The following is a 14,122-nucleotide window of genomic DNA, read 5'->3' on the forward strand; positions in this document are numbered from 1 at the left end:
ACCATTTCGGTGCTCCTGGAACTGCTGCTGGATGCAGAACTGGAGCGGGAGCTTGACTTTCTGCGAGACCTTATCCTGCAGTGTGTCCTTGACTTGGAGTAGGCCTCTGACCTGGAAGAGGAATCTGATGTAGAGTAGAGTTGTGATCCAGATTCAAAGGAGGCACTAGACTCTGATCGCCTGCATTTCCTTGATCTGTTGGATCCAGAGCTAGAACTGGTCTTGTATTTGTGGGATGACTTTGTTCTGGAGCTGGAGGCTCTTGAACTTGAGGATCTAGAGCTTGACCTGGAGGAAGTGTCTGAGGAGCTGGAGGAGGATGAGGAGGAGCTCCATCGATGTTCATGGAGTCTTCTTGGGGGAGACGGGCTTTTCATGAGAAGTGGTATGGAAGGAGGCAGAAGATGCTGGTGTGTAGATTGTACAAATGAAAATTCTCTTTCCTCCTCACATTCTGTCTGTAGTTGGCCAGTGTAGTTTAAGACTTTGGCTGAAGAATTTGTCGTACACATAGGATCGTGCCTATCTGTTGCTGAAGACTCTGACAAATCTGTTGGTGTGAACTCAACTTTCTGGGTTGACTTGGCACCTTCGCTGGCCAGATGCTCAGTCTCACTACTGTTCTTTAGGTTTGAAAGGCATATTCCATATTGATCCTCAGAATGGACAAGCTGATTTTGACTTTCATTGTTCACTTGCATTTGATCAATTTTGTTTTTTGGGGACTCCAGTCTTATAGCTTCTCTTGTGTGCTGGGAGCTTATATGTGCTTCTTGGCTGTACACCTCAAAATCATTTTTATTTATGGGAGACTGAAATTCTGGGATACATTTCACACTGGGTATGGGATCTTCCTTCTCTGCTTGAGTAAAAGTCTGGTCCTCCAATTTCTTAAATGTTTCAGAATGATGATCTATGACCATATCTGATGTAGGCACATGTTGACTCCATGACAACATTATTTTTGGCGTTTCCAACAAAAGCAAATGTTTTTTATCAGCTGGTGATCTTGTATCAAGCAAAGGTGAAAATGAGGAAAGCACCTCATTGTTGCCCACCAGTGGCAATGAATAGGCCTCAGTCTTCTTACAGATAGGTGCAGGGTAAGGTGCAGTATTTTCAGACATCGATATAGGTTGAGTTATTTCTTGCATTTTAATGTTTAAGTGCTGGCTTGAATTCTTCTCCAACCCACATGACAGCGCAGCTCCCATTTTCCCAAACAGTGATGATTGTTGGACAGCTATATTCTCAAATAATTGAGAGGGATGGGATGCCCTTGACTTAAACACAGGCACTGGCTGGGGCATCTCATTCTCTAACAAAACTGAATGATGGAGCTCAGTCCTGTCCAATATTGGCAAGCATGTTTGTTTGGTTTTCTGCAAAATTGAATTCTCTGATAAATTTGACAACCTGGGTATAGGATTGGAGGCTTTATTCTCAAGCACAGTTGAGACTGATGGGTTGGCAAGAGATGATGCAATTTGGGCTGCCATCCTCTTCAGCATGGGTACAGACTCGGACACTGTCTTTTCTTCTGATGGCAAGGGTTGGCTTGCTGTCTTCTCCACTAAGTGTGTTTGTTTGGCTACTGTGTTCTCTAAAACAGTTGTATGTTGGCCTGCAATCTTTTCCATCAAGGATATGGATTGGGGCGTTGTCTTCACAGCAGGCATGGTTTGTCTCACTCCTTCCAGCAAGGATGTGAGCTGGCCATCAGTCTTTTCCACTAGAGGCAAGGGAAAGTCCTCCATCTTCAGTAAAGCTGATGTGATGTGGGCCTCCATTTCATCCTCTACAGGCACCATATTAGACAACACAGGTGGCAGTTGAAACTGTGAGTTCTCCAACATGGGCATGGATTGGACCTCCTTTTTATTAGCTGTGGTGGTCTCCAACATGGGGTCGAGTTTGGCAGCAATCTTCTCCATCATACACAGGGGTTGGTCGCTCAACTTTTGTAAAGCATTTACAGAATAGGCTGTCATATTCTCAAGCTTGTGCAATGGTTGGGTTGTAGTCTTTTCCAACAATGGAGAGGAATATGACCCTGTCTCATTTAATACAGGTGCATTTTGCAGAACTGTGTCCTCTAAAGAAATGAAAGGTTGTAGCCTGTCATGCTCCAACACAGGTGAGGGATGAACCTGCTTCTCCATCACAGAATGGGTCTCTTTCTTCTCCAATATTGCCATACATTTCAGCTTTTGATCTAAAACTGGTGATATAGAATTCATTAACAACAATGGCAGGTGGGTTACAGTCTTCTGCAAACTGTGCCAAGTTTGGCTCATAGCCATTTCCAAATCAGACAAGGTTGGTGCTGTTTTTTCCAAAACGGTAGACGGTGCAGCTTCAGTTTTTGCCAACACTGCTGTTTTGCTTGAAATCGCCTCCAGCACAAGTGGCGACTGGATTGCTGCATTTTCCACAATGGACAAGGTTTGCACGTTTGCCCTATCTGGGATAGGTAATGACAGGTCTGTGATCTCTAACTCCAATAAAGCATTCTTTGAATTGCAAAATGGCTGGCCTGCTTCCTTTCCCACTTCAGAATGATCATCTGCTGACTCCAAAACTGGTAGACAATGGAGAGATAAGGTTTTACCTTCTGTCTTTTCCAACAGATGCACATGTTTGTCAGCAGTAGGTTGGATTGCTGTGTTTTCCAACATGGGAGAGGGTGGAAAAGTAGTCTTCACCAAAGGCGAGGGTGAGGCAGGATTTTTCTCCAACTTGAATGGTGGTTTGACTGCTGCCCTCTCTGATACAAGTGAAGGCGAGAGAGCAATTTGCTTCCACACAGGTGGGAGCTGATCTACCCTTTTCTCCAATATAACTGAGGACTGGATAGCACTTTTCTCCAGCACAGGTGATGGTTGCAAAATAGTCTCCCCCATAACTGGTGAGGAGTGAACTTCTACCTTTTCCAAAATAGGCGCAAGTAATACAGCCTTCTCCAACACATGTGAGTGCTGCGCAACATTGTCCAACAAAGTTGATGTTAGTACCACTGTCTTGTCAAACATGGGTGAAAATTGGACTTCCTTTTGCTCCATAAGGGTTGATGGTTGTAAAGCAGTCATTTCCAATATAGCTAATGGCTGGGCTCCCTTTTCCAATGCAGGCGGGAGATGGACAGCACTTTTCTGTAACACATGCAATGGTGAAGAAAACTGCTGTCCACCTAACAAAGGTAGATGCTGGCCAGCATTCTTTTCTAATACGGTTGGGGCTGCTGTCTTCTCCAACATTATTGTCTTTTCAAACATGGATGAAGTTTGGACCCCCTCATTCGCCAACACAAGTGAGGGCTGAATTATTTCCTCCAACCCAGATGAAGGCTGGTTAGAAATGCTCTCCAACGCAGATGATGGTAGATTAGTTCTCTTTCCCAACACCGGTGAAGGCTGGTTGACCATTTTTTCCGCCACAGGGGGGAGATTAACCAATGCCTTCTCAACTACAAGTGGGGATTGAGGATTTTCAAACATTGATGAGGCTTGAACTGCTGTCTTTCCCAACACAAGTGGTGTCTGAAGCCCTGAAAATTCAAATTCTTTATTCTCCATCATGGTTAAGGGTTGAACTGCCATCTTTTCAAACATATGTGAAGATTTGACCACCTGCTTCTCCAAAGCAGATGAGGGTAGGCCTTCCTCTTTCTCCATCAAGGGTTGTTGTTGGCTCAGCTGGACTTCTACATTCTCTATGGTGGAGGTAAGGGCCATGGATGATGGTTGAACAGTTGTTTTTGTTTTTTCCAACAAGGGAAATGATTGGACTTCTATCTTTTCCAACACAGGTAAAGTTTGCAGTTCTGGCTTTTTCACAGTTGCTAAAGATTGGATCTCCTCCTTCTGCAGCATGGGTGAAGCTTGGACAAGTGTCTTCTCCAACTGGAGTAGGGGATGGCCTGCCACCATTAGCAACACATGCGATGGGTCTAACACTTTATCTTCCGATATGGTTGAGGGTTTGGTTATTTTCTTTTCAAGCACATGTAAATGATGGACCACTTTATTATCCAACATAGGCTGGTCCTCTCTTCTATCCATTATGGGTGAATGCTGGTTAGCTGTTTTGTCCAACATCAGTGAAGGCTGGACAACTATTTTTTCAATGACTGATGAGGGTTCGACCACTGCCTTCTGAAATACAAGTGGAAATTGGAAAGTCATCTTTTGCAAAGTAGGTGAAGCTTCAAATGCTGTCCTTTCTAACCCAATCAACGGTTGAATCCTTGAGCACTCAACTTTTTTCTCCAAGTCAGGTAAGGGTTGAACTGCAATTCCGTCTAACATATCTGAGGATTTCACCACCTGCTTGCCCAAAGCAGATGAGGGTTGGCCTGACTCTTTCTCCAACAAGGGAAGTTGTTGCAACATATGAACTGCTTCTTTCTGCAACATGGATGATTTTTGAACTGCTATTTTTCCCAACATGGGTGAAGGTTGGACTGCTATTTTTTCCAAATCGGGTAAGGGGTGGTCTGGCTCAAAAGGAGTTGGTTCCTCCAACTTATCCTCTAATATGGTTGAGGGGTTGGTTGTGGTCCTTTCAAGCCCAGATAATTGATGTACTGCTTTGTTCTCCAACATGTGCTGGTCTTGTGTGCTATCCAGCAAGGCTGAAGGCTGGCAAGCGGTTTTCTCCGATAGGCTTATGTGTTCCACTATTGTCTTCTGTACCAGAGGTATGGATTGGACAACTGTCTGCTCCATCATTGTTGACGGTTGCACTTCCTTTTTAAAAACTGGTGACAGTTGGACCACTGTCTTCTCCAACAAGGGCTGGACAGCTGACATTTCGGAAGTGTGTGAGTGCTGGACAAATGTCTTCTCCAACATTGGTGAGGACTGAGCCTCCGCGTTGTCAAAAATAGGTAGCAGTTGGTCAGTTGCCTGTTCCAGCAAGGGTAAAGACCGAAACATGTTTTTTTCACATATGTTTGAAGCATGGACTGCTGTGCTCTCCAACATAAAAGAAGGTTGGTTTGCCATTTTCTGTAACCTAAGTGAGGACTGTTCCATTGTCTTCTCCAACATAGGTGAAGTTTGGACTGACATTTTGTCCAACATGGGAGAGGATTGGGGTGTTTTCATCTGTAACGCAAGCGAGGGTTCTGCTGACTTCAAGAGAGGTGGGTGCTTATCTAAAATGTGTGAGGGTTGTACTACAAGCTTTTGCAACATAGATGAGGGTTGAGGCACATTTTTATTCAACACAGATAAGGGCAGTGTTGTAATACTTTCCATAGGTGAGGTATTTGCACTTGTATCTTTTAATATTGGTGACATAAGGACTGCTACCTTGTCCAATAGTGATAATTGGTCAGCTGTCTTTCCCAAAATGGGTGAAGACTGCACTACTGTACTTTCTAACGCTGTGGATGGCTGGACGTTGGTTATTTCCAACATAGGTAAGGACATTTCCAGGGAAGGTGATGGTTGGACCATTGTCTCTTGTAGCACTGGTGAGGCATGAACAACTGTCTGATCTAACATGGGTGAGGACTTGCTCCTTGTGTTCTCTAACACAAGTGGTAGCTGCATATCATCTTTTTCCAACATGGGTGGAGGTTTGACTATAAACCTCTCCAACAAAGGTGATGGTATGTCTGATGTTATTTCCAGTGTGGGTAAGCGCTGAACTGCTGCATTCTCCAACAAAAGAGGGGGCTGGACAAAGTCCGTTTCTAGCATATCTGATGACAAGGCAGTCATTTTCTTCAATAAGGGTACATTTTGGACTTCTGTCTTCCCCATAACAAGTTGTGACAGCACTGCCTTATTTTGCAATACAGGTGAGGGTTGGACCACCGTCTTCTCCAGCATGCTGGAGGAAGTTACTTCAGTCTTCTCAAACATTAATGATGGATGACCCCTCTTTACAAAAATGGGTAACGGAGGTACAACTGCCTTCTCTGTCACAGGTGATGAGGCAGCCACAGTATTATCTAGGACCATCAAAGTATCACTCTCTTTTTTCTCAAGCACAGGAGAGTGATAGACCTCACTACTTTCTATAATTTGTAATGGACTGACCACAATCTTTTCTATTATAGGAAGAGGTCGCACCTTTACTTCCTCCAATATCAATGATGAATGGGGTTTCTTCTTTTCTAACATAGGTGAAAATTCAACAATATTCTGTAGATTTGCCATAGAATGGACCCCAGTATTTTCCAGTCTCAGTGAGGGATGAACAGCTGCTTTCTCAAGCACAGATGAGGGCTGCTCCATCAGGTCCATTTCTTGTGAAGGATGGGCAGCTATATGTTTTGTAACAGGCATGGAGTATATCTCAGCCTTCTCCAGTGTGGGAGAGTGCTGCATCTCAAGCTTCTCTGACAAAGGTGAAGTGTGGATTTTTCTCTTTCTCAGCTCATTAGGTGGATGATTTTCCATCTTCTCCAGAGCAAATGAACAATGGCCCTTCATACTTTCAAGTCTTTGAGATGAATTGACCTCTGTCTTCTCAAATGTTGCCTCAGGATGGATCATTTGTGAAGGATTGACCTCCACTTCTTCCAAAATGGTTGAGGGTTTGATCTCTATCTTCTTCAGCGAAGACAACTGCTGGATTGTAGCTTGCTCCAGGACTGGTAAGGGTAGCACTTCTAAACACTCCAGTGGTATTGGAGGATGAATCGTAGTCCTCTCTGGCAGAGAAAACTGGACCTCAGTCATTTGTTTCATAGGCACATGTGGGCCTATTGCCTCCGCTTCCAAAGGCAGCACTGGAGATTTGTCCCCCTCGACTATGATTATGCTCTCTTTTTCTTCCATTGTGGGGCAATTCAGATTCTTAGTCTCGAGATGTGGTATGGCATTTAGATGAATATCTTTTGCCTGAACCATAAGCTGAACATACTCCTCTGTCTTCTGTACCAACAAGCCTGTTTTGTCCACATTCTCGGTTTGAGAAGGGGATAAGCAAAAGCCCCTTTCCTGCCCAATAAAGGGCAGACTTCCCATTTTGTCTAGTAGGTCAACAGGTTTGTCAGTGGTGGAATCCAATGCCTCCATTTTCCCTGGCACAGACAATGACATACCAGTGAACTCCAAGGGTAAGAAGACGCTTCGTGAATCAACTGAAGACTTTCTTGTAACTTCTAGTCCGTGTTTAAGAGGGTCCACTGTTTGTTCTCCCTCACTTGCATTTCCAGATGTTAGACCAGACAGGCTTGCAGTGTCTGGGATACCTTCTATCTCTAGAGAGTGCTTGTTTTGCCACTTGCCTTCCTCTTCTCTGGGTGAAGGTGATCTTCCCATGAGTGATTTCCCACTCATCTCTTCCAATAATGTATGCTGGCACAGTGACTTTGCGTTTTCTTTCTGCAGACGAAGTGAATAACGCCTCTTACTTGATGACCTTGTTTTTGCGGATGTTGTAGATGTACTCTTTGACTGAATTGGTGTTGATAATTGTTGCTTCTCTGAAGTCCCAGGTGTGGGGACATATTCGCTTAGTGCCTCCTTCAGTGTGGAGGCCAACTGATTTTCTGCCTTCTCAGGTATAGGGACGGGGTGCCTTTTGGTGTCTAAATCTTCTCCCACTTTCTCTATGCAAGATGTGAATTGTCTTCCTCTGGAATGGGTTTTTCCTGAATCCTTGCCCCTGCCCTGTTCCTGTTCTTGGCCAAGCAATTCCAGGTTATTAACCTTTTCTGTGACAATTTCATCTTGTACCTCTGCTTTCCAATCCTGCAATACCTGTAAATCTGGCTCATGCAACAGGAAAGTTGATTGGCCCTTTGAGTCCTCGGGGATAGGAGTGGGATGCCTGCCTCTTAGTGACTTCCTTTCAGCCTTTTCATGGTCCGATGAAGATTGCTTCCATTCTTCCTTCTTCAATATTGAGACCTGTTGCCCATCACCCTTCTCTGACAAGGGGGAGCATGATCTTTGGGAAGACCTTCTTCTTGACGGAGTTGTGAATACATGCTTATCCTCCAAGCATTCTTGCTTGCCCAACTGCTGTTTTCTTGTCTCTTCAGATGATAGTGAGCGATATCTACTTTTTGACATTTCTTCAACCTTCTTCTTGAAGTTTTTGACTCTGGGAGAGCTATTCCTCTTTTTAGGAGTTAGAGGATGTAGCTTCTCCAAATTCCCCATTGAGGTTGAGCATTGACCTTCAACTGTTTCTTGTGTTAGAAGGTGCTTCCTCTGTGTTTTTGTCATTAAAGACACTTCGCCTTCCTTTAACATTGAGGAGGATGACATTGGTGACTGAGCGCCTACCTGCTCTGATATCGATGTGTGTGCATCGTCTCCATTTTTCAGAGGTGGGGAACATTGGACTACTGTAACTACAGACCTGTGTATCGATCTTGACTTATCTGGTGTTGCAGAACACAGTCTTCTTGACCTCTTGCCTGTGTGTTTGTACTGTTCCCCTACAGTTTCACGTTTGTGTGAACACCTTCTGCTGGTCTTTACACACAATGGTCTTTCAGGCGAACGCATTGCCTCTGATTTAGGGGTCTGTTGGCCTTCACAGTTCTCCAGTAATAAAGAGCTTTGGCTCTGTGTCATCTCTGAAGAGGGCTCAGTCGCAATTGACAATTTTAATCCTATTCTTCCTGGTGCAAGCATTTGACAACTGCTTGGTAGTCCCTGAACTGAGATGTTGGGGTGTTCTGCCTTTACCACTACTGATGTACATTTGCTTAGTGTCTTTTCTATGCCTGGCAATGATTTTGTCACTCTTGATAAATGTGGTGCTAATTTCTTGGCTGCCGATTGATGCCCTCTTTCTGCTTCTTCCAGCACAACCAGTCTTTGAACTTCTGCCTTCTTAGGTGTTAACTTTCTGTGAACCTGTTTCCTCTCAGGTGAGTGGGGAACATTATTCACCCCTGAGAATGTTATTCTGACGTTTTCTTCAGTCGTTTTATCTTCCTTATCAGTCTCCTCTAAATGGGACTTATTTTGGGTTGCTACTGTTATGAGAGAAGTCGCTTTTCTCACTCTCGATAACCTTACAGTCACTGTGTCTACTTTGGGTGTTTGTTGAGATTCTAGTGGCTCCCCAGAAGACGTGTTATGGGATTCCATTTCTGAGAGAGATGCAGATCGCCTCACTCTTGAAAAGGCCACCCCTACTTTTTCAGATGAAAGTGTATGCTGCCTCTTGGTGCAATCTTTAGTCGAAGGGTTTTGGTACTCCGCATTCTCTAGCTTTGGTACATATCTGACTTCAGTCTTGACAGATGATAGTAATGATTGGCTTAATCGAGTTAAGGTTGAGCCTGCTTTCTCCAGTGCTGGGTTGTGACAGCTATCTTCGCCTTCCTCAATGGATGTGTTGTGTTGCCTTATGGTCTCAACCGAGGGAAGATGGTCTCCCACTTTCTTTGGGGAGTTTGAAGTCCGCCTTCCTTTAGACAACTTTATTGTTAACTTCTCTGTATAGAGACCATCAGTTTTTAGTGATATGGGTTTCTGTTGACCAATGCTACATGTAGTTGCAGGAGTCTCTTCTTTGAGACGTGTAAATTTCACTCCTATTCTCTCCGTTTTGGTTGCGTCTTGAACATTTATCTTTTCAAGTGTGGATGTTTGGACTTCAAACTTGTCAGGGGCAGGTGAGTTCTCTCTCAGTCTCGTGAATTTGACCCCCACTTTGTCTATCGGTGGTGTGCTCTCTCTCTCAGCATACTGAGTCACATTCTGTGGCAGTCTTGAAAACAAGAAACCAATCTTCTCTTTTGCTGGTCTGTGCAGGTCCCCTGCTTCATTCATTGGGTACTTTGTCTCAAGCAATTGCACGTGTTGGCTTTCTGCCTTGTCATTTGTCGGGGAGCGATAAACTCCAGCTTTCACAGGTGCAAGGGTGTGCTGCCCTACCTGCAATACCTTCAGTCCTACAGAATCAGCTGTCATCGTAGATTTGTCTCCTATTCTCATAGTCGTGAGAATTGGTTGGCTTGAACCATTCCCCAAAGTGATGGCATGCTGGATCCAGGTTGAGTCCCGCCTGGGAGGGCGCTGCCTTCTTTTCAGTGACTTGCCCCCTCTCTGGGATGATGAAGAGAGGTGTCCTTGAGTTTTTTCAAATGCAGGCAAATGGTGGCTGCCAAGTCCTTCTAATGACAGCAAAGGGGGGACTCTCTCCTCCACTTTAGGGATCTCCTCCACCTCCAGGGAAGAGCCTTCAGAGCTGCCCTGAGAAAGTTCTGGGGGTGACTGTGACCTCTGATGCCTCAGAGATCCCTGCCTTCCCTTCATTAATTCTTTAGAGGCCGTTTTGCTCTTCGGTTTGGGTGCTTTCTTGATCACCTTCTTACATGTCTCCTCCACAGACCTCAGTGTTAACCTTTTCTCTTCATCATCAGCTGACTTGTCACAGTCAAAGGGAAGTTCCATGGGTGACATGCATACTCGAGAGGCATCTCCACAGCCTTCATCCGCAGCTACCGGAACCACTGACAAGGATATCGCCATTTGGGTCTATCATAGGAAATCAACAATGTTAATGAGGTTAATAAATTCCTTCAGAACCAAAAATGTTTTCATTTTTGCAGACACCACAAAACTCTACCCAGTTCCTTCATCTGCAATGTCCCCTCTTGCACCACTAATGGTGACTCAATGTCCAGTACCACAACAAATGATGTCCCTTCTGACAGTAATACACAGCACAACACTCTTCACGCACAATGGTAAAACACTTTGCCTCCAATTCCATAACCAGACATTTGCCCTTCTACACCACTGCAATATACTGTCTCTTGTAGCACTGCAATGTTCTTCCTACGCGCAATACAATCCCCTCCCCATTACCTGCACTGCCACCAAACACATACCCTTCCCCACAAGAAACACCCTTCATATGAAATGTCTTTTTTCTCTCATTTTAATTCTTAAACTTAGTCCACAGATTACATTCCCTATCCTCTGGCACAGTCGACAGATATCACCGCAAAACATAGCACAACCCTTCTGTTGCATCTTCTTTCCCATAGGCACAGTTAACGGGTTACCACCCCTTCTGTACAACACTAGCTATTGTGACTACACAACATTTTGATATTCAGCCTCGTTTATCACAAATAAGGAATGTCTCACTGGCAGACATCAATGTAGGTGCACTAAAAATTGCAGACAAAAAGAGTTTCAAATATGACCAGACCAGGAAAGCCGAGTCAGCTTTTGGTAATTCAGTTTATTTTATCTTCATATTTAGAAAGAAAAGGTTCCCACTGTAATGACTTTTGTACTAAGCTTTTCAACCCCTGGATCATATGTATAGGATGTCTAAAGCTTTGGATACTAAAAGAGAGCAGATACAAAGTAGTTCTAGAGGTAGCAAGCCTTAGTTCAGAATATTCAGAGTAAGGAATTTGATACACATGTAGACTCACGCCTAACACATAACACTTCTTGACCTCAGTCCACATTTCTCCTACGAATGGACAAGTATTATTTCTAGAACACAAGAGAACATGGAAAGAAGGCCAAATGACTGAAGTAGATGAAGGATGAGTAACCACAGCGAAAAAGCTTTTCTTATTTTTACCTCTATGAGGACAAGGTTTATAAGTATATGTAACATATAAGAAATATAAGCACTACATCTGTGAAAACAAATTAAATGAAAATCTTAGTATACCCTTTCTGAACTGTTCACTAATATTATATTGAGCATCCAATTTGTAATGTTTGCAGAACACATGAAGGTAGGCTATGTGGCTTCCTTAGAACTAGCATAATGACAGGTGTCATAAATGTAAATGTAAATGTATTTGAGCTTGTAAAGCACACTGCTACCCGTCCGTAGGTTTCCTGGCGCTTTATAACTCTGGGGAACCTGTCCTGGCTTTCCCTGTGGGATGGTCCCTGCTGGGAGTCCCCAAGGTGGAGCCAGGCATCCCCGGAATTGATGGGGCCGTTGTGGAGATTAGGCAAGCTAATGCCCAGAGTTGCCGAGTGGAACCCCTGATTAGAGTAGGCACCGAAGCGAGAATTATCGAGTCCGCTGACCCAAGTCCACTACCCTGCCGCGTCGGGAATTGAACCCTGGTCCTGGGCTGACTTCTGCTCCGGGGTCTGCTGCCTCTAACCAGTGAGCCACACTACTCCACTCATAGTGTTAAGAACATTCATCTGATGGATGAGGGAAAAAAATGGAAAGGCACTGGAGCTCTGAAGCATTGTATAAGAAGAGACACAAGATTATAACACACCCTAGAATATGCAAACATAGTTTTCCTCTCCTCAAGTACCAGTGGTGCGTTCCAGAATCCTGGTCTTAGAAAGCAATGAGACCAGAACTTTCGGAAAGCAAATACATCTCCTTAAACAAATTGAACATATAGGAAAGCAAATATTTAGCAGACACGCTATATACTTCCTATTTCCTGTTATCAGATTACGTTTTCGAGTTTTGAGGTGACCAAAAGTGAGTTATAAATCACAAATTAATTATTTTGGATACAATTCTCACACCATCTCCAGATTTTGTCAAATGTATTTAAAATACCTGCATGCGTGGCATAGATTCTTTCCAAACCATAAACTTTTCTAATTTTCTTGACACTTTAGCCTTCAAATCAGTAGTTATCACTCATCTTGCTATTGCTGGCACTGCTAAGAACCACATACGATGTGCCCCTTTTGGAGTAATACTCGGGTGCCTAGAGCATGCCTACAATATAGAAAAATTGCATCTAGAGTAACTTTAATTTTGAGACAATCCATTATGAACGACACAACATTTTACCAAAACTCTTTTTTTTATAAATCTTTTTATTAACATTGCTCATAGTACCATAAATTACAGGACAGTATTCATATAGCATGTGGTAGAATTGTGATTCACAATACATTGGCAGGCATTTAAGGGCACACGTGGGGCATCCAAATGTTGAAATCATGACCCTGACTCTCCCCCCAGCGCCCTGTATTTCCGCCAAGGCCCCCAGATTTTCTTCCATTTCTTTATACAACCTCTACTCTTATAGATAGTTTCCTCGGCTCTCTGGCACCAACCTAGGTTGCGCATCCATTGGTCCCACTGCGGAGGTGCCCACGACCCCCAACCACAAGCTATGTTCCTTTTTGCCACTCCCAGCCAGATCTCATTATATCTAGACCAATCAGTGTCATCCTTGATCATCATTAGCAACCACCTGTGCTCCAGCGGGACCGGAGAACCCACGACCGATGACATCATGTCCACGACCTTCGTCCAGAAGGTCACAATTTCAGGGCATTCCCATAATATGTGGTAGAAGGTGCCTTCTCCCCCCCCCCGACATCCCCGTGCACAGAGGGCCAACTGACTTCTTCCCCAGGCATATCGGTGGGTACGGTGGTAGTATACGCAGTGTAAAATTATAAGCTTCACTAACCTGAACCTAGAGCGAATTGCTATTTCAAGCGGGCTCTGCAGGATGTCCTGGCAGTCGTCATCTTCCAGGGCACCTATGTCTCTTACCCACCTTGCTCGCAATGACACCAATGGATCAGGCATGTTATTTATGAGTTAGCAGTATATGGTGGAAGTGGGTTTCTCCAGTATAGGGTGAAGGAGCAGTCTATCCTCCATGGGAGAATACTCCGGGATTGACTTGTCTCTCCGTATGTGCGAGCGCAGGGCATGGGAGAGGCGTATGTAGTGGTAGTGTTGTGAGTCGTGGAGGTCACATTCCTATTTTAAGGTAGGCGAAGGATCGGGGGCATCCCCTTTCCAGACGTCTCCTAGATACTCAATGCCTATGAGTTTCCATCCCGTGAAACCAGTCAATCGAGTCTCCTCTGATAGTTGATCTCCAAGCCATATAGGGGTTCTACCCGTCAGGGAGCCCGACCACCCCAGGAACTTATTTCCCTCCCTCCAGCACTGAACAACCACCCCTGTGTGTGCTGGCCAGTCCCTTTGTGACTTCCGGGCATAGAGCAGTGGCTCACAGTTTCCCCCGGCATGATCATCCAGTCAACTCTATAGGCCGGTTCCGACCTATCCGCATATACCCAATCGTTAACCACCTGTAATACAGTTTGATGTTCGGAAGGGCCAGCCCCCCATCACACACCCCTCTCGTCAGCTTGAGCAACGCTATCCTTGGGCTACCACCATCCCAAAGCAACGTCCGTAGCGCTTGTGA

General features: G+C 44.6%; 1 protein-coding gene across 4 annotated transcripts in view; it reads right to left on the bottom strand.

Moving 5' to 3' along the window:
• Positions 1-14,122, bottom strand: part of ACIN1 (apoptotic chromatin condensation inducer 1) — a 1,432,530-nt gene that overhangs the window by 746,895 nt on the left and 671,513 nt on the right. For all 4 annotated transcript variants that reach the window (XR_013594955.1, XR_013594954.1, XM_078644895.1 and 1 more), the window contains exon 6: positions 3-10,463. Coding sequence is in view for 2 of the 4 variants with exons in the window: in XM_078644895.1 (XP_078501021.1) it covers positions 3-10,463 (10,461 nt within the window). In the remaining 2 variants the exon portion in view is untranslated. The remainder of the gene's footprint in view (positions 1-2; positions 10,464-14,122) is intronic.

This window comes from Lissotriton helveticus, chromosome 5_1 (genome assembly GCF_964261635.1).
Source record: "Lissotriton helveticus chromosome 5_1, aLisHel1.1, whole genome shotgun sequence".
Lineage (NCBI taxonomy): Eukaryota > Metazoa > Chordata > Amphibia > Caudata > Salamandridae > Lissotriton > Lissotriton helveticus.